At 41.0% G+C, this 24957-nt stretch overlaps 1 protein-coding gene across 4 annotated transcripts in view; it reads left to right on the plus strand.

The window, feature by feature from the left end:
* LDLRAD3 (low density lipoprotein receptor class A domain containing 3) overlaps positions 1-24957 on the plus strand; it is a 105341-nt gene that overhangs the window by 11950 nt on the left and 68434 nt on the right. For 2 of the 4 annotated variants that reach the window (XM_030274104.4, XM_030274105.4), the window contains exon 2: positions 22011-22157. In XM_030274104.4, coding sequence (XP_030129964.1) covers positions 22011-22157 — 147 coding nt within the window. Of the gene's footprint in view, positions 1-22010; positions 22158-24957 lie in introns of those variants that run through there. The other 2 variants (XM_072929871.1, XM_072929870.1) reach the window with 2 other exon arrangements.

Consider the following 24957-nt stretch of genomic DNA (forward strand, 5'->3'; position numbering starts at 1 on the left):
GCTTGGGTCACAGCAACCCCATGCAATACTGTAGGCTTGGGGGAAAGTGGCTGGAAAGATGCCCCGTTGGAAAGGACCTGGGGGTGCTGGTTGACAGCAGCTGAACATGAGCCAGCAGTGCCCAAATGGCCAAGAAGGCCAATGGCATCCTGGCCTGAATCAGCAATAGTGTGGTCAGCAGGACCAGAGCAATGATTGTCCCCTGTACTCTGCACAGGTGAGGCCACACCTTGAATCCTGTGTTCAGTTTTGGGCCCCTCACTGCACTAAAGACATGGAGGTAGTGGAATGAGTCTACAGTAGGACAACAGAGCTGGTGAAGGGTCTGGAGCACAAGTCTTGTGAGGAACAGCTGAAGGAGCTGGAGTTGTTTAACCTGCAGAAAAGGAGGCTTGTGGGGAAATCTTACTGCTCTCTACAACACCCTGAAAGAACATTGCTAGTGAGGTGAGGTAGACGGAATAACAAGCAACAGGACAAGAGGAAACGGCCTGAAGTTTTGCCAGGCCAGATATAAACCTGGGAATAAGGAAAAAATCCTTCAGTGTAGGGGTGATCAGGCATTGGAACAGGTTGCCCAGCAAATGGTGAAATCACAATCCCTGGATGTGTTCAAAAAACATGTAGATGTGGTCCTTAGAGACATGGTGTAGTAGTGAACTTGTCAGTGCTGGGTTAATGCTTGGACTCAGTGATTATTGAGGCCTTTTCCCTCCTTAATGATTATATGATACACAGATGGGTTTTAATATTAATCGTTTGCATTTTTTATTATGCTTCTTTAAAAACAGTTTATATATTTGGCAAACAAGTGATCAGTATATATCTTCAAGTACCCATCTTCTCAGCATCCAAGCAGGGTGGAATGATAATTATGGATGTTGGCAGTATTCCCATGGGATAGGAGAGCATTAGTAGTCATTAACAGAAAAGGAAAACTGAAGCCAAGGAAAGCAGAATAATATGGTCATGTAAGACCTCTGTGGCAGGGCTGAACCCTGATATCCGGTCATCTCAAATTCCACACAGAACACAGAAAGCTGCTCTTCCCTGAAAGGCATCCTGTTACTGCAAGGCTGGATTATGTTGCAGGTACTGACATTCATCTTCCTCCTCCCGAAGCTTATATCACCAGCATTCCTGTCAGAGCTGACTGCGAGTCAGCACACTCGCATGTGTGTGACCATTGTGGTGTTTGAAGGGACATCGTCGTGGTGTTTCACACCAGTTGGATGGCATGTGGCTGCTAATTTGTAAAGCTGCATCTGTGCCTGCCTCAGCTCAGGCAGCTGCTGTTGAGGGTGAAAGCTGGAGAAGTGAGAGGCTTACCTTTAAGTGCATGTAGACAATAGCCTCTCTGCTTGCCAAGTCTGATGAAAAATTGTGAAGGTGTAGGATAGATAATGTGCAGTGAATGCTCACATCTTCCTTTGTCTGTTTGGTTTTTAATGGTATAAATAGATAATGGCATCAGTTGGAAAGCTCAGGTGTGGAATATGGTAGGAGTAGAGTTCTCTTTCCTAGATCACTTTTATGTGTTAGTTATAGGAAATGTTCCTGTATGGCATTACTGACAGCCTTGAGTGGCTGGCAAGAGTGTTTTAAATCCAAGACCGAATTCTTGGCTTTCTTCTGAGTTTCTAGTTGAACATATTTGCATTGGCAAAAAAAATTAAGTGACTTAAACACATGTTAAGCACAGACTTAAAGTATCTTGAAATAGTAGGGCTTGAATACCTTCTTGGCTTTCTCAAGGGCAGATTCTGCCACTGAACATATGTTGTAGATCACTTTTAAAGTGGTTTTTCACTGGCTGCAATATTGCTGCCCTTTACTTTAAGCAGCCTTTTTCTCCCCACCTCTGAAAAGGTAATAGCATGTGGTTACTGAAATGATTGACTTTTGTAGCTGGAGCATTCACTGTGCCTCTCTGAAGCAGGAATATGTTACAAATCAAGGAGATGTGTGACCATGTACAAACAGAACTGAGATAACATGCTAGAGACAAGTGATCCTCGACAAGGCATAATGTCATGGAATTGTTTGCTGTCTGCCTGGCTTTGTGCAGTCTGCAAAACGGGGATAGCACTTACCCACCTCAGTTTCTTTAGTTTCATAAATGCTGGTTAAGTGCTCCATTCCCCAAAGTGAGTGTCATCAATAATTCATTATCACTTAATTGCTGGAGCTTATTTTCGATTGATTTGCTAAGTAAGACGCTAGGAAGCGGTAGTTGCCACTGTCAGTTCCACTTCTCTGCTTTTCCCAATGTTTTATGAGGTTGTTGTGCACATGCCTTTTCCCTTCTCCTCCATGAATGCTTTGCCCTCGAGCCACAATAAAATTGGAGTAGCTTACAAAAAGAATGTGGCAAACAGCATCAGATGAGATGGTGGATTTCTTTTTGCATCAGTAAAGGAGCAGGTCCAGGAAGGGCTGAAACTCGGGCTGAACTTGGAGGACTCACCCCTGCATGTGTGACTATCACTGTTACTTTTGCTTCTTTTCTTTGTTCAAGTAGGCTACTTCTGGACTGCTGTCTTTTCTTCTTGCCGGTGCTCAAAGTGCTCAGAGGTCTGCTTCTTTTGTCTAGTGGAGTTGTCTCTAAGCTTGTCTCTTAACCTTCTCTAAGAAGGCTATTTCAGTTGTCCCTTTTATATCCGTACTTTGAATCATATGTGAGTTATTTCTGATAGTTTTTCATTATAATCAGAATATGTAGTTTGGGAGTAGATAACAGCTGTATATGTATTGCTTTTTTATGTGAGGAGTCATAGATGAGCATTTGGAATTGTGCAGGTTCTCCTTCCAGCGTTTCCCGATAGCAAGAAGTTAGCACCTCCAATATACTAGGGTGGAGCAATGGCAGATTTCTTTTCTGGATGCCAGAGAGGGGAACATTAAAATAGATGTCCTGAAATATATTTGGTGCTTATTTTTATTAGCATAGGGTAGTCTCTGTTCTGTGTAAGATACAAGCTAAAATACAAATGAGGAAGCGGGGTAGGATCACACTCTCCAATATGTAGAAATGAGAGATGGGGAAAAGTATTTGTTTATCTGTATGGCTTATCCCCTAGGATGCTGCAAGCATCTTTCATCTGTTTTCCTGGATGAAGGTCCAAAGATAAATAGCTACAACTGGACTTTATACATATGTTTTCTGATCACTTTCCTAAAATTTGGGACATTGCCTTACCTTGCAGAATCTGAACTGTTTAACACTTGTGCAGGGCTTGGCAGTACTGAATGGTTTCAGACACTGTGCTACATCCTAAAAACCAGTGCACAGTCTGTTGGAGCATGTCTTTCATCTGAGTCTGGTTTGCCAAGGAGGCATTAAAGGGTGGGGTTTTGGGTTTTTTGTATAAACATACATAGCTTCCAAATTGATTCAGTTCTATCTTAAACACACATGAAGAATGATTTTGTTACTATTTTTATACATTCTTGAGAATTTGCATCATGATTCTTTAAAAGAACCTCAATGGGTTTGTTTCAGTGCTTTAACTTTTTGCCTTCTACTGCTGTGGGAATAAAAATGAATTGACATCTCAGTTCTCAGAGATGACAGAATATCCTGTTTTTGAAGGAGCCCACAAGGATCACCACATCCAAATCTCAGCCCTGCACAGGACACCCCGAAGAATCACACCCTATGCCTGAGAGCATTGTTCAAATGCTTCTTGAACTCTTATCAGGCTGGAACTGTGACCACTTCCTTGGGGAACCTCTTCCAGTGCCCAAGCATCCTTTGTTGGTTTTGTTTTAATGTGTTCTGATGTCTTTAAACTTCATTAAGGGGACTGAGCTGGAAACAATATCAATCACCTGCTTTGTGGGATTACTTAAGGACTTACTGCATTCTTGCTTCAGTTTCCATTTACCAAGCTTCCTTTAAGAAGTGTTGGTTTCAAAATGAAATTTCAAATAATGATATTTAATTAAAACTGAAAAGTTAATGTTTTCAGCCTGCTGCACTTTGTTCTGTCTGTAGTCACTCTTGCCTCTCTTCAGGGAAAGAGGACACAAATGATCCTGCTACTTTGAGTAAATAGTTTTTCATGGAGGAATTGTCAAACTGAGTTTTGACTTGAATGTGTTGCAGCAAGGATGTTTTGCACAGCAATGTACCTGCATTTTGCACAGCAATGTGTCTGCTTTATGTTTCTAAATCTGTTCTTCCATGTATTAAAAGGAATATTTATTGTTGACCTTCCTAGGCACCAAACTGAGAAAAGGAAAAGAGTATTTTTAAGTCTATGCAATGGCTTAAAACTTCACTTACAAGCAAAAGTATCCTCAAATCGGTGCTTTTCTCAAGTGAGATTTTAACATCTTCAGTGGAGAAGCTCTGATATAAAGGTGCAGCAGAAGGATGAATTAAGACTTGGGGAAGGAGTAATTAGTTTCTGGTTTCCAGTGGCACAATGAAATTTGTGCTTTTGGTTTGGGAACATGTAAGGGAAGGAAACTTTTTCTGTCATACATTTTAAGTTTTACTGTGGTTTTGATCTTACCGTAAGATCAAAATTTTTTAAGTGCTGAGTAATTGTTTGACCACAAAGCATCTCTGTCAGCTTGTGCTTTGTGTTGTCAAGATGCTTCTGAAACACAGAAGGTACGTGGACATACTGGAAAAGTTGTGTCACCACCCTTCTCTGGCAATCGCTGTAACTGATGGTCTGTTGTGTCTGAATGTGGTGAAGAATGTCAGTCAGGTAGAGGGTAATCTGCAATACACTGAAAAAATCATAGCAGCCACTCAGATGATGGCAGTGACGAAGCTGCGAAGTTACCTTGTGGTAGCAGTCTCTGTGAGAACATCTTCCTGCTTTTTGGATGAAGCTTCCAGACTCTGAAGGATGCTCTGTACCATTTCTGATCATATGAATGAACTTGGTTATCAGATAAGGTGAAAGGAAGCAAGAACTTCTATGCTCATCTTAAGGATGTCTGTGTTAGGGGTGTTGTGTCATAGACATTTTCATACTCTTTTGAGTTCACACATGGAATGAACAGATGTTGTTTGATGGAGGTAACAATTCAGTTAAGTTTGTGCAATCATCAGCTGTAATGCAGTCAATACCTAGCATATTACTTCTAAATTTATTTTCTGGAAAATCTGTAGAAAACATAGCCATAGTTCAAAGAGCTAATAGATAATATTAAGTGCTTCTGGTTGAGCCATATTATCTGCTTTGTGTGTGAAACACAACAATATGATCTAGGACACAGCTTGAACAAAATTTCTTGGTCCTGGGTGAATCTTAGCACTCCATTATATTTTCTGTGTTTTCCCTTTATACTTTCAGATTGTTCACAGAGTATGGATCAGTGTACATGGTCAGAGGGAATGCTATTTTTGTGTTAACCCCCTGAATCAGAAATATCCATACGCAAAACTTGTAGCGAAGCAACAAGTGCATAAATATTTCCTTTCTATGTTATGGACTATATTGTGATAGAATATGTGAAAATAAATTGCCTAGGAGACGAGGAGAATGTGAAAGACTATAGTAATCATATTTGGCCTTTCTTGAGTGATTAAAAATGAAGTTAAATTAATTCTATTTATTAGTTGAGCTTCATCCCTTTTTTTCTTTATTCCAAAGGGACTAACCCTTGAAATAAAGTGAAGCCCCGTTGCTTAAGTAGAAAGCAAACACAACTGAAGTGCTTTCAGTATAACAAACAACTATACAGTTATTTTTCCTGAGGCCACTCCAGTTACATGGCTGTTAACAGTTAAATTATGAATGAGGTATTCTGAAGGAAGCCTCTCCTCACTCTCAGCATCCTCTTTTGTTTTGGTTGGTCACCGGGGTCACAGGAGTCTCATTCCACATGGAGCACTGAGATGCTGACAGGCTTTCTTCCAGACTCGAAGAGAATGTGACTGAGTTGTCAGTGTCATTCACAAAACTCACTTCTTCTGGGTCTTGAATGCAAGGAGTTTATGTTCTGGTGCAATGACTGATCAGTGTCCTCGTACAGACTGATGAACAAAGGTGTGTCTGGAATGGTTTGGGCTGCAAGGCGCTTGCTTGGGGGTCTCTAAAAACAGAGCAGCCTGATGTCTTGTATGAGGTCACAGGTTAGCCAGTGACATCACCATTCTTGTCATGTTGCTTAGCCCGTGTCCTGGACAGTATGGCTTATTGTCTTTGTGTTGTGTTATGTCTCCTGCTAACAGGATGGCACAGCTGACCTGTTAAATTGAGCATTAGTGATAATAACAATGAAAACATCCTTTTTTTGGAAGCATCTTGAAGCATAGTGGTTTTTGTTGTGTGTAATAAAAAGAATAATGAAAGTGGTCCCAAGTTCATGGTCTATATTATATAAGCACAGGATTTGTCATCTTGGCTAAATATTTTTTACTTTTGTCAGAGTGATTTTTTTTTTTTTTTTTGCTTAGGTGCTGATCACCACATACTTAAGTAACTTGGCCAGTACTGGGAAATAAAACTGAAGGGAAAATCTGGGGAAGATAATTGTGTTAAATGAAAGCCTCCTGCTACTTCTCTTGGAGGAAAGTCTTTGCTCTCTTTAATATTTTTTTTTTTTTTGCCATTCGCTTTACATCTTGTCTGATACAAAGTGTGTGAAACCTTTCTGAAGTGTTTAACTAATTTTCCAAAGTTATAGCAGGGCCTGTTACCTCAGAGCTTTGTATGTCACCTGTGAGACATGTTTTTCTGTTGCTAATGCAGTACCTTCAGAGAATAGGTAAAACCTCAGTGTATGGATGGTTGGAGTTTACTGGGCTTTCCAGCAGTGAAGGAGGGAGCTTCTGCAACTCTTCAGAAGATCTGAGCAGAATGTGTCACCTTGACTTTTAAGAAAATTACTGCGGTAACTGGGAATCAAAATTAGAGAAATGAGTCAATGAAGAATCTCAGGTGCCTTTTTAAGAGCTTTATTGCTCCCAAGTGTCTTTAATTCATGTTTCCCCAGGAGAGAAGTGAGTTTTCAATGTTCTGCAAAATTCCTGTTCTTTTAACTGCAGGTCTGTGTTTTTAAAGGGAGGGTATGTGTGACAGAGGTTCTGGTGCTGAAAAACTGAAAATCTCAGTAAGTCTGGAGTAAGTCTGCTTAGGTATTTGGTTAGAAAATTCAACCCCAAGTGAGTAGAAGCAAGTAAGGACTGCGAGTGGGTTGAGACATTGTTCTGCCAAGGAAGAATCAGTTGTCATAACAGCAGTGATGCACTGCCACGCTGACTCTTGCTTTGCTTTTGTTGCTTCTGTTGCGCACTTCTGTTAAGTAGGAGAAACCTCACTCAGTGTCTGTGTGCATTTCACTGATGGTCTCTTTTGATGGCAGTGGGTGTCAAGTCTGGCACTATGTATTACTTAACAAAGTGTCCTTAAAAATACCTATTATGTACAGTTTTCATTGTCTTTTGAACTTGTTGTAGTGAGTGAGAAGGACAGGAAGGTGCAAATGTGTGTGTGAGTAGTACTGGGAGAGCCACAATTAGGGCTAGCCATTTGCTGATTTCTTGGGGCTGTGAAAGAAAATTGAACATTGTTGTTACAGAGAAAATATGTTCAGGTTGTCCTTGTATTCCAAAGACATCTCCTGGTGCTTGTTTTGTCTTACCAAGATTTGATAGCTACTTGGCAGAAGTCTTGGCATTGCTTGGCACTAGCAATTCTCTGCTCATCAACTTGAAAAAAATGACTGCTGAAACTCAGAAATGCACAGTTTTGAGCTGCACTGTTTTCATCATTACCAAGTCAATACAGTTTGATTTCTCTTGCTTCTTTCTTTCCAGAGATTTGGAGGAAAACGAGAAAAGCTTTCACAAAGTGTAGTATCTTTATTTTAATTCTCATTAATCAAATACAGTCTCCAGTAGTAAAAACATGATGTGAGACCCACTATGCTAAATTTACACCCTGCAATTTTCAAACATTAGTTGCCACTAAATTGGCAGAGTGACTGGAACCAAATATACCTGCTTTGCAATTATATCTGCTGGGTTGGTATTTATGGAACTAGCCAACCAGGCCAACAAGAATCAAAATTAAAATTAACCCTTATGGCAGCATGCTGAAACTGCTGTTCATTACTGTTTTGAGCAAGGTGTTGAAGAACCTCTGTTCTGGGCAGCCTCAGGTGCCACTGCAGTGATAATGCTTACTTTCCAAGAAGCTTGAAGAAAAGACTGGCAAATTTACGAGCTTTGCACACCCTAAATTCCAGTTTGGATTTTTTGTGGAAACAAATATATCCTGCCTTGGAACCAAGTACTATGCACTTGAGAATCAAAAATTTATTACTGAGTTTGTAGAATCCATGTCTTTTGTCTATGCATTTTCAGTTCTCTGGCTTACTGAGATACTAAGGTTGTTGTTTTGTTGAAAATTTTCATGAGGTTCCTGAGATCTTGTGTGTTTCTTCTGACACCAGTCTGTGCAGCTCTGTAGGCGATTCCCCAGCTCATGGGTTTGCTCTGCAGCCCTCACAGTGTTTGCCAGTTTGGCATGATCTGTCTGGAGATGTCTTCACCCCAGTTTCTATAGAATGTATACTTTGTGGCATGCAAAAATATGATGGGTGCCGGGAGGAATGTGGACCTTTCAGTTTGTTTAGCCAGGAAAATGATGTGTGGAGTTAGAGCATTGGGTTTTAGAGGTCTCCTGAGTTTTGATTTGGCTCAGTGGAGAGTACCTGATGCACAAAGCAAAGCCTTAAAAGGCAAGAATGGTTTTGTAGTTAACCGGAAATGTATTCATTTTTGATAGCTGAGTTGTCCCCTGGGTTGACTCATCTGAATGAAGCATATCCAGGTTTGGAAGCTGCAAGAGGGTTCAAGTGAGACACCCAAAATATTTGGATTAGGGGCTGAAATATGTGATCTTTCTTAACAAGAGCATACTGGGAAGCTTTTTTTCTGAGATTTTTTGTCTCATGGGTACTTTGAGTAGGGTAGATAGGATATTTTTTTCTTCTGAGACCAGGATACATATCTAAAAAGCAAGTACCGTTTTTTTTTGTTTTTTTTTTTCTTTTTCTTTTGAGAAGCTTTGCAGAGGATTTTAGGAAATACAGGAAACAGAACTGTCAGGAAGCAAAAAGTGGGAAAAAGAAGAAAGTTATTACACTACACACACCGAATCTTGGTCTTTTTATTTTGTGGCCCTTTCCAGAGTCACTTGTCTACAGTTGGATCCACTGCCCCCAGGGAAAGTTCATTTTTCTCACACTCTCAAGAAAAGTTTTTCTGCTTTTTGCTAAATCTTCCTCTGTCTACCTTCATTCCAGTATTCTTCACTCTTTACTGTGCTGTTAAATACAGCAACTGTTGAAAAAGCCAAACTCCAAGATAGTCTATGTTGCATTCAACACTGTGATTTTACTGCTAGCTCAGAAGCAGTTTGGGGTACGTGGTATGTGGAATGGTATCTTGCTGGGGCAGTATTTGCTGGGAAGGATCGGTCACCGATGCCTTGCAGGAAGATTGCACAGTGCTCCCCATGTTAATGTCCTGTTGTGTGGAGGCACTCTGTACATTCCTCTACAGGGAAACAACATCACTGCTCTTGGCTATGGCTTCTGGTACAGTAAGTGAAAGACATAAGGTGGAACTAAACTCCAGTGAAAAGAGTGAGACCCTCACTTCAGTATAATCCCTGCCATATATCTGCCTAAGAACACGTTTCCTATTGACAAAATGCAAATGACATTTATTTTTCTGGTTTTGATTTGCTTACAGAAAGCATCAGCAAACACCAAGTAACTTTTTATCTTCTGGATAAATTTTTATTATTGCTGTGCAAATCATGTCAAAGAGCTCAGTTGGAATGAGAGAAAATCATACTTTAAGTAAATGGTCATAAAAGCTGTTATTTCTCACTTGAAATTATTGTTTTCTAGGTAGTGATGATAGAAAATTTCCAACCTCAAATAAATAACCATTACTTGTATACATCTGTCATTCCTGAGCCCCATCTTCTGCTCCCACTTAACTCTTAGGCTTACCTAGTGAAGGACATGTGACCAGAGGTAGAGGAAAAGGGCAAATACACAGTCTTCTATAAAAAGAAACCTCTCAGCTCTAAAGTAATGGCAAAACCTCTTCAAGTGGACCTGGAGCATGACATTTGAAGAGGCTTGTATCCTGTGGTCAGATTAGACTAGTATGTTAGCAGGTCCAAAATACTGTTGAGAGTGGTGAGAGCTCCTGGACAGTCTGAAGGGTGTTGCTGTGGCTGCCCCATGGCTTGTCATGGTTTCATATGTATAGGGTAGATGAAAATCAGCTGATTATAACCCAGCCTGAAACCAATGCTCTGTTTTGGCTTGTTTTGTTAAAATAATTTCTTTTTAACAGGGTCCAGTTCCAGATTCTGCAGCTGGTGACTAATGAGTTGCCTTTCTCCTTGAAAATTCAGGCATGCTCCAAGTTCACTTTGCATCAATTTTTGTCACCCAGTACACATGGTCTTCATGTCTGCCCTCTTTTCAGTCTCACTCTTACCTTTGTGTTGGATTTGCATGTATATGAAGAGATTATCATCTATTTCCAGGTGATGCTTTGGTTTAGGAATACTATCCCATATTTGCCGTCTGTGTGCTATCACTACTACCTGTTACAGTCTTTCCCCTTTCTTAAACTATTGGCTTTCCTTGACTCTGATTGTCCTCTGGTAGTTCTTCTAATTTTAAATATTCTTGTCCCTCTTACAGATTTTTTTACGAGTCTCAGGAGAGAGGTTTCTGGTCTCCATGTTTTCTTTTCTTAGGGCAAGACTTCAAAGGAGGAGCTGAGTTGCCTTCCTAGGGTAGGGAAGTCTGCAGATCTGTCTCTTGTCTAGATTAAAATAATGATTATCTGTCATCAATCTCCTCACACTTGGAAATTAGCTCAGTGTTGTTGAGTGAAGGGTTATGAGTTTTTTCTTTATTGTTAAGGACAGTGTTAATGTTTTATTTTGTTATTCTGTCCTGTATCCTGGCCTTTCTTGGGCTTGGTTCCTCTGTGGAGCCTCACAAGCATCTGCGTCTTCCAGGCTTTTTTTGAGGTGTGACCTTTTCGTGCAGTGTCAGAGCCCAAGTTCTCCCCTCATGACCAGTAGCACAGCTTATCTTCCCCTCCTGATGTGCTGTCACATCCTAAATGCAAACTCTGCAGAGGGGAAGGTCCCTCTGCCAATCTGTATCATCAGGAAGATAATCATTACCACAGCTTCATCTTGGTTTGCCTTCTCCGCCATTATTCCCCAGTGAGTTTGCTTTCAGAGCCCCGCACTTTGTGTGTCTAGCACACCTTTGAAATTGTCAGTGACCAGTGCTGAGGGATACACTTGGGGCAGGCACTGGGTGTACAGCTGCAGTGAGAGTGCAGGTTGTGCCTGGGTGGGAGAAATGTTGGGAGCCCCAGACAAGGAAGGGGCTGTGACCTGGTGCTGACCCTTTGCACAGCAGAGCGCACAGGGACCTGTGGCGGTGGCCAGGTGACCAGACACTGGGACACAGCAGGAGCCAAGGACTCAGTAAGAAGATACAAGATTATTGGCAGCACAGGCTGGGGGTATGAAAGCATGGGAGTTCCTTTGTTCAGGCTCCCTCTCCAGAGGCACCAGCTTTAGCTGGTTTTGTGTTATGCACCATGATTAAATTACTTGAAGAAACCAGAGATTTGAGACTGCACTATGGGAAACCAGGGTTAATGCAGTAAGAAGACCTTGTCTGATGGTGTGAGTGTGGGGTGTGCAGAGAGTCAAGTGCACCCACTGGGTCACTGAGCCACCCACTGTTTAGGGGTTTCAGTCGCAGTAGTGACAGTGTCTGGTAGTAGGAGTGGGACTGCCAGGGTGACTCCTGGGTAGTGGGACAGGGAGGTTCCTGTGACACCAGTAAGATGTCAGTGTGGGAAACCAGCCTTCACCATTTACACGTTTGTTGGGACACAGAGTGACATGTTTGGTTCTGACAGGCAGCTGTCATTGCTGGAGAAGACTGATATACAGCTACCAACAGGAAATTAGTGTTCTTGAAAACTTTGCTGCTTAAAAAAGCAATCGTGGCATAGTTGTTAAAGATGAGCAACTTTGTAAGACTGCAGTTGAAAATAGCAAAGGTATTTGCTTTAGGTTACCTGACTTAGCCTGAGAAAAGGCTACAGTTCTTGTGTTCTTAAACTGGAGGGGGCATGCATGTTCCTTTCTCTCTCTTTTGTGATGGCATAAGCTCTTGAAACTTTGTGGTGGGTTAATTCAGCAGCACTGAGAACTACAGGCTCTAGGTTAATTTATTTTTAAAGCTTGCTGCTCACCGGTGGTGGAATAAGAGGAAGACAGTAATTTATGACCAGGGTTAAAGAAAGATGGGGCTATCTGCTCTGATTTAAATCAGCTTGAACTGTTGCGGATATGTACCTTTAGCTAATCAGCTATGTACAGAAAGCAACACAGAAAAGTTTGACATGGTGTTTCTGCCCCTGACCATCAATACCATTCCATACTGTCATCATTGCATGGACTTGGACTCTATGGTCCCTCTGTAGGTGCAGAGGTTGTCATTTTGTATGGTTGGATATTTTTTTCCTTTCTGGCTGAAATATTCTTTTGCCTACTAGTCAATTATATCAGTTTGATTGTTTGTTTTTCCTGTAACATATAGCTCTTGCTTAAACTGCATTCACTTGCAAAAGTTGATTCTATGTCTGATCCCTGTGGTGAGACATAAGACTATGGAAATATTAAATATAGTTAAAAGTGCTGAGTGACTACTCACTGAAGAAGAGGCAAGATGATACTTTGTTAGCATCCTGTTGAATCACTCTTTCTACTTCTGTATTTTTGTACTGCTGCATATTTAGGCATTGCTGTTTTTGTATGCTGGGATGTAAAAGAGGGGGGAGTGTGTCCAGTATCAGCTACCAATTCTAAAGGACTTCAGTGGGTTTTATGCCTGTAAGTTAGAGCATACTTTAACCACTGCCATAGTAAAATGCTCCTAGAGCACCTGACATAATGGAGATTTTTTTTTCCTAGAGAATTATTGCTTTTACAGCCTCACAGTTAACTTCTGTCCATCCTTGTGATTACTTCTCATTGGAGCAGTGCTTTAAGTGATTGTCATGTGACACAACAGAACATCTTGAAGTACCACTTGCCTGTGGGGAAATAACCTAATAGTGAATTCAGTTGTTTTCTCCAGACAGAACACCTGTGGGATTTTTCTTACATCATGTGCAAGGCCCAGATGAATTTGCCCAGCTAGTAAGGCTGAACATCCCAGAATTTGCACACCTAACTATCTTCTCTGAAGGTCCTGAAATGCAGGTAATTCAATACATGTTTTTAAGCAAGGAAATGTGGTTAACAGCAGCCTTTTATGATCTCTTGCATCTGTACACTGCAAAAAAAGTCCTTGCAGAAACAAGTCTCAAAGGGCAATTATAAGCTTTTGATCTTTGAAAGCTAGTGTTTTGATTCTGATTGGGAAACATAAACTTAGTTGTGGTAGGTAGGTTTTTTATTGGCATAGAATATCATATGAGAAAATTTAAACCTAGCTCCTCCCAATTATGAGATAAACAATAGAACCCAGGGTGCTTCTTGTTAAACTGAAGGGTTTATTTGAACACTTCTCTTGATCTTCTGTTGCACTCCTTTAAATTTGATGCTGAGTGAATCAGACTCAGTCTTGCTGCTATCATATTTCAGGCATGATTTCAGTATTTTCTGGGCAGAATGCAGAGCTTTGCCTGATTTTTGGGAAATTGGAATAATGTGATGGATCACATGAGCTTATTACCTCCTTGTTTACCCCTGCTCTCCATTTCTTATAGGTACATCTGTTTGATACAAAAACTGATGCCGAGTAATTACAAGTGTATTGTTAAATGAAAGACAGGAATAATGAAATCTAAATTCTGCCCTGAGATCTGTTGTAGGTTTTTTTGCATAACTGTGTATAAATCCTTTAGTCTTTTGTTTTTGTGAAGACAAAAATAATGTTTTCCTCAGGGTGGTGTTAGAGCAACATGCCATAGAATCGTAGAACATCTGAGTTGGGAGGGACACATCAGGATCATCAAGTTCAACTCCTGGCCCAGCACAGAGCACTCCAATAATCCCACCCTGTGCCTGAGAGCATTGTCCAAACACTTCTTAAGCTCTGTCAGGTTTGGTGTTGTGACCACTTGGGGAGCCTGTTCCAGTGCCCAGCCACCTCTGGGTGAAAAACTTTTTCTAATATCCAGCCTAAACCTGCTCTAACACAGCTTCAGGCCATTCCCTTGAGTCCTGGCACTGTGCACCAGAGAGAAGAGATCAGTGCCTGCCTCTCCTCTTCCCTTCAGGAGAAAATTGCAGATTGCAATGAGGTCTCCCCTCAATCTCCTCCATGTTGAGCAGACCAAGTGACCTCAGCTGCTCCTCACCCAGCTTCCCCTTGAGACCTTCACCATCCTCATGGCCCTCCTTTGGACACTCTCTAACAGCTTTTTATTATTTTTATATTGTGGCACCCAAAACTGCCCCCAGCACTGGAGGTGAGGCTGTCCCAGTGCAGAGCAGAGGGGACAATCCCCTCCCTTGCCCAGCTGTGCCTGATGCCCCCAGGACAGGTTGGCCCTCCTGGCTGCCAGGGCACTGCAGACTGAGACCCAGCTTCCCACGGACCAGGAGCCCCAGGGCCCTTTCCTGTGGCACTGCTCTGCAGCCTCTCATTTCCTAATCTGTCCACACAACCAGGGTTGCCCTGTCCCAGGTGCAGAATCTGGCAGTTGCCCCTGTTAGACTTCACATAGTTGGTGTCCTTCAAAGGTATTGAAAATAAAATGTTTTTATCTTTGCTGCTTCTTTAAGGAAGCGGTGTGGGTAGCTCTAGCTTGGATAAGAGCAGCATAAAAATCTCCATTTGACCTTCTTGCTGGAGAATGCTTGTCTTTCGAGGTACACCCAGTTCAGTAATCAAAAGTATTCCTTCCTCCCTACTTATTTCTGCTTCCTTTTTCTATTTAAATGTGTACTAGTTTGGAGCTGTGTTCACTCTGCGCTGTTAATGGCCCACAGCCCGTTTCCCTTCCACCACGCTGAGTGTGCTGAGAGCCCGCAGACCTGGGGGATTTATTTTTGGTGTGTACTTGAGCAGCTGCACTGCTGCCGAGACAAGCAAATGGGGAAGCTTTAGTGAAATGCCCAGTCCCCCAAATATGGAATCCAGCCATGAAGGGTGCAGGATTAAAGTAAGCCTGTTCACCTCGGCTCACTTCCTGCATGTGTTATTGCAAGGAAAAAGCAAATGGTTGTTTAATAGGGAATGGTTTAGAAGATCATATTTAATTAAGGTGCTTCCATGTCTAAGTGCTGAAATGCAGCCACCTACTACAGGGAATGTGTCATCTGCTTCAACTAATGCTGTAAGATATTAAAAGAAGATACTCTGTTCAATGCATATTGAGTTATTTATGGTGGAGACCATGATGGGTTAATTGATCTACAGTTCGACAAAGTCAGATTTTGCAGTGAGGAATTAATGGGTGAATGATGGGCATTGGATAGTAGTCAGTGTTCCTTGCCACAGTAGTTTTTCTGTCTAAATTAAAAGAAGCTATCCATTTTAGTGCTCTGAGAGGGATGGTTTTCCCATTGTCTTTGACTTACTTCAATAATATTTAGCGTGTAATTTGAAGTTACCGTAGGAGTTTCTGATCTTTTGGCTAGGACTGATTCATTTTAAATCTTGAAAATACCAGATACCAAATATACCATGTCTCATGGAAAACTGAAGGAGACCAAGTTGAATCTGATCAATGAGGAGTTCCTTGAGTAATCACTAATTACCTGTTGCTTCAATGAAGAAACATTTTTGAACACTTGTATTGCAGTGGGACTGTCAATCTGCCTTTACAAATAACCCTCATAACTTCTAACGTAGCATAAGCACTCTAATCATCAGGCAGTTTAAATGAGGATAGGGGAGTATAGGGATTAAAACTATTCAAGGGGATTGGAGTTATCAGATAATTAGTGGCAGGTGTCCTTTACTTGTGGCAGATGGCTTAGGTGTTGTCTGAGGTTTCACTGCAGAGCAAGAGTGCGCTTGTCTTATTCTTTGCTTCCCAAAGCCAGCCTGAATGTGCACAGGCATGCTTTTCTTCTGTTCTGGCAAGGATCTTTGCAGCAGTGCACAGGAAAGCAGATTAAACTGAACACTGGCATTTTTGCTGATTTACATGACAGACTTAGGAAAACTGAGCTGCAAACAACATTTTGGGTAATCCCAAAGGTGTTTGTTTGAGAGATGGAAAGTAAACTTCACACTCATTGATGTATTTTCCTTAGCTTTTTGGTGCTGTTAATGAGCAATCTTTTTATACCCTGCGTGCTTGAATTCAGTATGGGTGCCTTCCTCTTCAAAACTAGTGCCTTGTTTTCATTTTAACAAGGGGTGAAGTGTAATAAAGAGTTTGAATACGTTTGTCCCACAGTCTCTCTGGGTGACTGGATGAGTCCTGACTTTCTCCCATAAGCATAAATTGTCTCTGCCTTCTGTTTCAGGGCAGTGAGCATTAATCCAAGTCTGCCTTAATGCCACTGGTGTTACCTTGCTGACAACATACTTCTGTTGCCAGTGAAGCTTGTGCATGCACGTGTTAAACTGAAGTTTATAGGCAAAGCACTTTCTTCCTCAGCTTTTGAATTCCTCCTCAGAGTGCATCACCTGCATTAGTAGATCTCTGTAAAGTAGACATGGAGTGAGTCACATGCTTCATGTCAACATAAAGAGGTATGAAAAGAAACATCTGTCCTGTGGGGCTAAATTCACAGAAGCAACTGGACCTGAATGTAAGCGTTTGGAAGTGGTTTTGTGTTCTCGGAGGAATCAAATCTTGTAATAGCCTACCAGTCACTTCATTTGCAGTCTTTTAAGATGACAGAGGAAGATCAAATAATGTTTGTTCAGGTCTGCTAATATTGCTGGCTTTTCTTTATTTGTGATGTATTTCGCTGATGATCAAATATTGGCAGGTATTAAAGGTATGTCTTTTGGATGCCATCTTGCTGCAAATTCCAGTTACTGACTTGCTGTAGTATCTCTCATTTTGTTTTCGTAACATGTTGCAGATATCAGTAGAGTTAAAATGTATTTCTGATGTGCTTAAATCAAACCTGGTGTGGATTTATACCTGGGAGGGTTTTAAGCAGAATTTAAAAATGAGTATGGAGTATAATGTGTGCATGGTGTGACAGGAAAGTATCATCAGTAACCCTGAGCCTCACAGCTACATACCATCCTGATCAAAATAATTCTCTTCACATATGTAAAGCTTTAAGCAGCAATCATTGAAAATATCTTGTGAAGATCCCATGATTCCCACAAAAGAAATGCCAAAGCTTTGGCAGTGAAGAGTTCATGCTTCATCCTTGGTGATAGATCCCTTTTGTCATGAGGCTGACATTACTGGCATTGTTCATGAGGGCAATGAACACATAAGTGTCTAGTATTTCTTCCTCAAAACCTCCTTGGCCAAGCTGATTGCCTGCTCTTCATGACACGGAATTCTGTGATCAGTAATGATCTGTTCTGTAATGTGCACAATTCTCTGGAGTGCTTTCAGGTAAAGGTAGTTTTGTAAAGGATAGCCTTGACTTGCTTTCTTAATACAGTGTGAAGTGCTTGCTCAGTAGGACTTGTCCTTCCATTTATTTTTCCCTGATTATTTTTTGGGGAATATTAAATATTTAGATACCAACATTTTTGCAAGTGGCTGCTAAAACAGATTGATTTTCTTTACTCAGTCCCTTTCAGAGTGAAACACGAGTCCGTTTTTTATTTTCAGCCCAGATGGTATGCTGCTTAAAGTGAGCAATGTGTTGCAGTGAAAATGGACTCCTTTCCCCTTCTTTCCTTCCTCCTTTACTTAACTGAACACATCCGTGTAGCTCCTATTTGGGTTGAATTCCAAATAAATCAAAGAGGCTGCAGGGTAAATAATGTCAACTTCAGAATGCCAGCTCTGCTAGATTGAAGGAGTTTCTGCCCCTGCCAACATGCATTGCAGCAAGTTGGCTGCACAAAACCTGACCTTGCACAAAATCTTTATGGACCTTGTTAGAAAAATGGACATGATGATGTGGTTTGGTCCTTTCCATGTCTGTTCTGAGTGTGTCTGTGACACTGCTTCTCCCTGTGCGTGTGCAGTCCTGCACTGGGCTGTGTACTGAGTGGGCAGGAGCGTCACATTCCTGAGGGCTGGGAGCTGAGGACTGCACTGAGCATTTCTTTGAGGTTTTTTTTTTTTTTAAATCCGTTAGGGGAGACTTGCAAAGTGTGAGGGAAGCAGAAGGAGTAATACCATTTAAAACAGTTCCACATGTGCCATTGTTTTGATAGTTTTTTATCCACCAATGGATTTTTTGGGCATGGAGTAATGCACGAAGCAAGTTTCTAGATGCATTGGTTGTGACTCTCAAATTGTTCTCTGTAACACGCAACTCTCCTAGGAGCTGATGAAGGTCATGTTTTAAGAGAAGTATTGGTTGCTTTGAAACTGGATCGAGTCAGAGTTCCCATGTTCCCATTCCACAGCAAAGCTTGAGTAGGGCTGCCTGCAAGTGTCTTCATCTGTCACTACCTTTTGTTTGTTCAGTGAAAGAGTTAGTAATACATCCTTGCTTTAAAAGAATATTGAGGATGAGGTTGTTACATGACAAAGGAAATCCTGTAAACAACTTACTGGGTAACAAAATTTGATACCTGTTCCTGGAATGTTGCTTCAGTCTAGTAGAAGTACGGCATTTATTTAAAGGAGTTGTTTATAGGAACAAGGACTTAGTAATGCTTTTTGGGGGAAGTTGTTTTTTGTTTGTGCTTTCTGCTTTTTGAAACTCTAAAAATTTCTAAAATTAGTTAGCTTGGTTGAAATTTTTTCATTAAAGGAGTGTGGAGATCATGGCTGAAACTTTTCAGCAGTATAACAGCAGTGGATCTGACAGGAGCTGATGTTTGGGTATTCTGCACAGAAGGTGTTACAGTGCTTGAGATGCATCCAGTTATGTTTTCTGTTGGGAAAACCAGGATGCTTCATGGGGCAAAAGCAGTTCTGTAGCTGGGACAGGTGGCTGTGAGACCTGCTGTTGGTTCTTAGCTAGCAACTTGCCCAAGTCACGAAGAAATCTCACTTCAATATTCACAGAAGGACTTCTTATTTTAAATAGGTGCTGCTTCCATGTGGCAGGGAGAGCAGGTTGGATGAGAGATATATGAGGTTAGATAAGAAGGTAGTGTAGGACAATGGAGAGAGATACCATGACGTTGGCACTTTTTTGATGTCGCTGCCTAGATGTACTACCTCAGTTGCTTATGTTCTGAGAGAGCAAAAACCTTGATAATTGCTAGTTCTGTTGTCAAGCTTGAACAAACCCTGTTTTATATCAGAGATTTATTCTGAGCCAGGACATTTCTGTTCTGTAACATCTGAGAACTTGCAAATTCAATTAAAGTTATGAAAATTACCAGTATCTCTTTCCTATCTTGATCTGACAATGCCATCCTGTAATTTTGTATTACTGTGGTAGATTTTCTCTGCCAGTTGCAGGCAGAGGTTGTGTTCGTGCGCTGGGAGTGGTTTGCTAATAAAAGATGTGTAAATGCTGAGAGCTTCACCCTACAGCTCTTTTAGTGTGGTGATTTTCATTTGGTCATTACTTAGCAGGTACATGTCAGTGATACAAAGATTGAGCTCAGTGTGTTTGGTTACTGTCGTAAGGGGCAAAAACCACCATAAACAACATCAAAGACCTCGCTGGTTGAACACAGAAGAGCAGAACTGGGTTAACAGGGATGCTGTAAGGCTGCACTAGCTGGGGGTGCTGATTGACAGGCTGGTATCTGTTCAGTGTTTCATGGCAGGAGTAGCCAAGGACAAACTGTTGCCATTGCTGATTTAAAGTCGGGGACTTGGTCATGGGGAAAGTTGGGTGTAGCATTTCCCCAGGAGCTGCTGGGAGCAGTGAGGGCCCTGCCTGACTGGGCTGGAGATGAGTCTGTTCCAGTGTACTGCAGGCTGCAGCAGTGTAGAGAGCAAACTTGCTGTTTCTCCATGGGAAGAGCAGTGATCCAGGGAATGAAACTGAGGTTTGGATGACACTGCTAAAAGATGTCTAATTGCCAGCTGCATGTCTGGAACTGCTTTTTGGTGGCTGTCACTCTCTTTAAGGTGCTACATACAGCATGAGAGTTACAGGTGGCTCTGGAGACACTATTTCCACCTTTTTTTTCTGAACTACATTGTCTTTAACAGCTCAGGGTAAACTTCCATTAAGGCATCTGCTATGTGCTGGCAGATTCTTGAAACATCCCCAGGAAAGTCAGCCATTTGCAAGAAGTAACATTTGAAAGGAAATACATTGTTTGAGACAGACATAGGCTTAAAGAGACTGCCTCCCTGAAGTGTTCCTCTGGTATCTTTTGAAATAGTGATGTGAAACTTGGGAGTTTTGCCTGTGTCATGGATGGAGCATTGTGTTACATTGTGGGGGAGGAAGGGAACAATCTACATTTGGCTGATTCAGAAGTTTCTGAAAAGCCTCATGCACTAAGTTTCATGCTATAAAACTTGTTATTTTGGTAGATGTGTTCTCCAAAGGTGCTTGTACAAAGCAGATTCCTCCCTGGGGCTTTAGGAATGAGCTAGGCAAAAGGTCTTACCTGAAACTTCTTGTGCTGGCAGTTGTGATCTGCTCTGTGCCCTGTGCAGCACTGAAGAATGGGGCACTCACCATGTTTGTTCATAATAGTTTCCCTTGCCCTTGGTGTTCAGGCCTTCCTGGGAGAGGAAGGAGTTGGACTCCAAGAGCAACAGGAAGCAAGATGGTGTAGGGATGGGCAGTGGAGGGAACCAACTACAGCTCTGCCATTCCTCCAGATTTTCAAAAATAATGTGGTTATCCTCAAAATAGATAAATGACAATTAAGTGGTTAAGCTTAGTGTCAGCTTAGTTTGTTCTTCATGGTTCTGAACCATGAAGGTATGCAGGTTGGCAAGGAGGACATGTTTTTGTGACATGGCAAGGTTTGTATTTCTAGGGTTTTTACCTACTCAAGTGTATGTTGCCTGGGATTAGTCTGGAATACGACAGGAAGACAACGGGAAGGATATTATTTTTTTTTCTCTTTCTGCTTTGTCTTGCAGCTTTCCCCAGCTCTGTGACAGGTCATGCCATTTTGATGCTTATTAAAGCCACTGAGTGTCATTATCCTTCCTTCACTGAAGTTCATTCATGTTTCTGTGATACCTACATTCCAAAAAAAATGCACAAATAGGAAAATGTTAGGTTCAAATGGCTGACTCCTGACAGCAGTTCTCTAGGTTTCTTTCTCTCTGTTCTCTTTATCTCCAGTATCCTGCTACTGTGCCCCCTCCACCTAGCAGACTCAGTGTGCCAGCTGCCTTATTAGCCTTTGGACAAATGTGTGCCAGGGGACTGTATTGACACTAAGAAGCCCAATTCTAACTTCAATCAGAAGCACTATATTTAAAACTCAATTGAAAATCTAGTATGAATTAGTCAGTGTGTTACCTTGTGCATAGCCCTTGGCTAAATAACAGCAACAACAAAATACTCTGCAAGCTAAGTACTAATCTGACAAAAGCATGGGAGGATAGAACTGAGTTCATATAGCCTCGTTTTTTCAATTCTGTTTGGACTGACCCTGTGAAGAAGAGAGAATTTTTTTTTTAAATGAACATTGCTTTGACCAGCATAGAGGCTGCATGTGTGTTCCTAGAAAGAAAATAGCAAGAGGAAGTCTGCAAAATAGTGTGTGAGAATGGAGAACAGATAAAATGAGAATTTAAGAAAAATAAAGTGCTACCAAGTAGCAGGCGCAGGATACTGATAGGATAATTGCAAAATAACCAGGATCAGGGTCCATTTGTTTCATCTTCATTCAATCACTGATAAACAGCCTGCTCAGTGACCGCTTTTGCTGCCTTTGTTAAATCCTCAATGAACTTACCTCTCTCTCATTTGCCGCAGACAGCCAACTGTTGCCTGGGAATAACTTCACGAATGAATGCAACATTCCTGGAAACTTCATGTGCAGCAATGGACGCTGTATCCCAGGGGCCTGGCAGTGTGATGGGCTGCCAGACTGCTTTGATGACAGTGATGAGAAGGAATGCCGTAAGTGACTGTTGCTGTGACCTTACCATGCTTTTTATCACAGGGCTTGGCTAACTAGTGTTACTGCTGTGTTCTGTGTTAGAGAAGGAACAAAGCTGCTGCCACTTTCCTCATTTAGATCTTGTTGGAAAAAACATGCAGCCTTTAATCTTTAAGGTCTTTAATGTTCTTCAGTGTCCAGTTTTAATACAGCACTTGGGGAGGTACCTGAACTGATGGCTAAATTGAGATGGATTTGACTTACAATTCTTCCATGATGCTCTGTGATTTTTAGGGATCCTGCATGTACTGCTCGAGCACACTGGTGTAGTGCTGTAAGTTGACCTTCACTACCATCAAAGCTAGTTCCTTCCATTTCAAAATTGTTGAGCGTACCCTGTGATTTTTGTTCTCTCCAATCAAAATGCAATTCTTAACTCTATGAACTTTAACAATAACTTTCTAAAAAATTGGCTAAATTAATTTGCTAATAGGTGTTTTTAAGTTTAAATACTTCCTAAAGAACTTCTAGTTCTAAAGAGCTAAAAAAGTCTGATCTGGTTCTTGTCTATGATTTCACCTTTTTCTTAGCATTAAGGAAGATTTAGTTTATGTTACTCAGTCACAACATGAAACTTTCATGTGTTAACCAGACAGCAAAATTATGCTGTAGTATAATGCTGTGATCTGAAATCCACTTGACAGTGCAAAAAATCAAATTTCATGTCATTTTAGAGCAACTGATAAATTTCTGAGGCATTACTGATTTTCACATAGCAAATGTAGTTTCTCTATGTGTATACTTTACAGAGGTTTTCATTACACTTAAACTGAATTTATAAGAAGCTTACCTTTCCCAGGACATTTCCAAGGCAGCATTAGCTTTGCTGATAGAGCAGAAGGAAAAAAAGAATTGCTTCTTTCAAATTACCTGATTAGAAATACTTGAGTTGTTAAATGCTCATGCTTTTTTAAACTTCATTCCTTTTCTTTAACCCCAGTAATCCATCCCTTTTAAATAATGGGGCTTTAATACCTTTGCAGTGTAAATCTCCATACATAGTTTTGCTTTAAGCCAATGAGCTTTGTGCACTTTCTAAAGAATTAAAACTATCTCTATGAAGTATCTAATGCTTTGCAGTCTTTGTAATGCATGAGACGTGTATTGTAACATTAAGGACAGGTTAATTTAATTTTTTTCACACTTAACAAATGTTTACATTAAAGGATAGGCCTGTTGCAAGGATTGATCAGTGTCATGCAGATCTGTTTAAACCCTAGCAGAAGCTATGTCAGTGGGAGCTTGGGCAAGAATAAAAATACCTGAAGTTCAACCTATACCTTTCAGTGAGATGTTCCTGATAACAACGGCTGTGTGACTCAGGTTCCTCATTACTTGGCCCCCAAAGAGACTGCTGGCATGACTTTTGGTGTGCTGCTTCTACTTTTTAAAACAAGCTGAATGGCAATACTTTTTTATATTATAGGATGCACACCAGGAGTTTTTGTGTCTCTTAAGAGTTTTCGTTATCTGCCTTGCATAATTTTTTTCATTTGATACAATTAGATGATGTTTATGAAGATTTTCTTAATGAAGGCTGGACTGGGTATTTACTCAGGAATCAGTAAAAAGAAAATATGCTTTGTGACTCTCTATTCAAAAATTTCCTTCCCAAAATCAGTTGGGTCTGGTGAATTGCAGACAGTAATAAACATAGTAACTGACAATAAAATATAAATAGCTGTAAAATGGCAGTTCATAAAAGCTGTTCATGTCACCACAGACTCAAATAAACCTCAGTGATGTAGGCTGTGCTGCAGCTATGCATTTTAAGTTGCTGCAGAACTGTCCTTCCTGGGTTTTTTTCAAATACTTTTATCCGGCTTGATTGGCTGACAGTTTCCTGGATGAGCATCCTTTTGATCCTGCACAAATTGATGGAGATAATTAGACTGTTCTTTCCTCTTGCCATACATCTATCTGCTATTGGAACACCCTCACAGATGTAAAACTGGCATACAAAAGAGACTTGCGGGGATGTGAATCGATGTGACTCCTATGCTGGCCTCCTGTTAACAGGTCAGATAAGCCAAAACAGAATGGAAATAGTGCTCATTTGAATCTCCACACTTTTAGTATTTCCAACCAGTATTTTACATTATAAAGTAATCAGAAATTGGATGGGCTTATACAGACCAAATCTGGTGTTAAATTTGTTCCTAGCTCGGAGATCAGGTATTGAAAAGAAGCCTTATAGATACAGTTTTTTTTCCCATCATTTTAGCCTACAGTTTGTTACTTTCCTTCCATCGGAACGGGGCTCTACTTCCTAAAACCTACTTTGCAGCGAAATTAAGAGTTCTTTGTTTTCTGCTGTGATTTTGCTTTGCAGTAGCTGAGCTGTCGATGGTGAGCACAAAGCCATAGGAGTTGCATTTGCAGCATGAAATGGCTGAGTTCCCAGTGTGTTACTACTCACAGCTGTACTTTAAGCTGCTTTTTCTGTGATTCCTCATCAAGTAACTATTTCACACTGAAAAGTGTTAACCTTGCTTAAAAAAGTCTGTGTGTGAATAAGAGCTTGGTTACAGGGTTCATTTGTTGTGAAGATGAGTATGCTGTGTTGTGGCATGACCATGAGGGAGTAGTCATGCACGCATGTGTGGTTATGTGGAAAGTCTTTCTCTTCTGATTTGTCTTCCACTTGAATGTGGATATCCAACAATATTTTATCAATTCTGTTGCTGTAGCATCTCCTCCTGTCTGTCCCCCTTTCAACAGGAAAGCTTTGAACTCCAGGTCTGGTCCGGGATTTTTGTG

Source organism: Taeniopygia guttata, chromosome 5 (genome assembly GCF_048771995.1).
Source record: "Taeniopygia guttata chromosome 5, bTaeGut7.mat, whole genome shotgun sequence".
NCBI lineage: Eukaryota > Metazoa > Chordata > Aves > Passeriformes > Estrildidae > Taeniopygia > Taeniopygia guttata.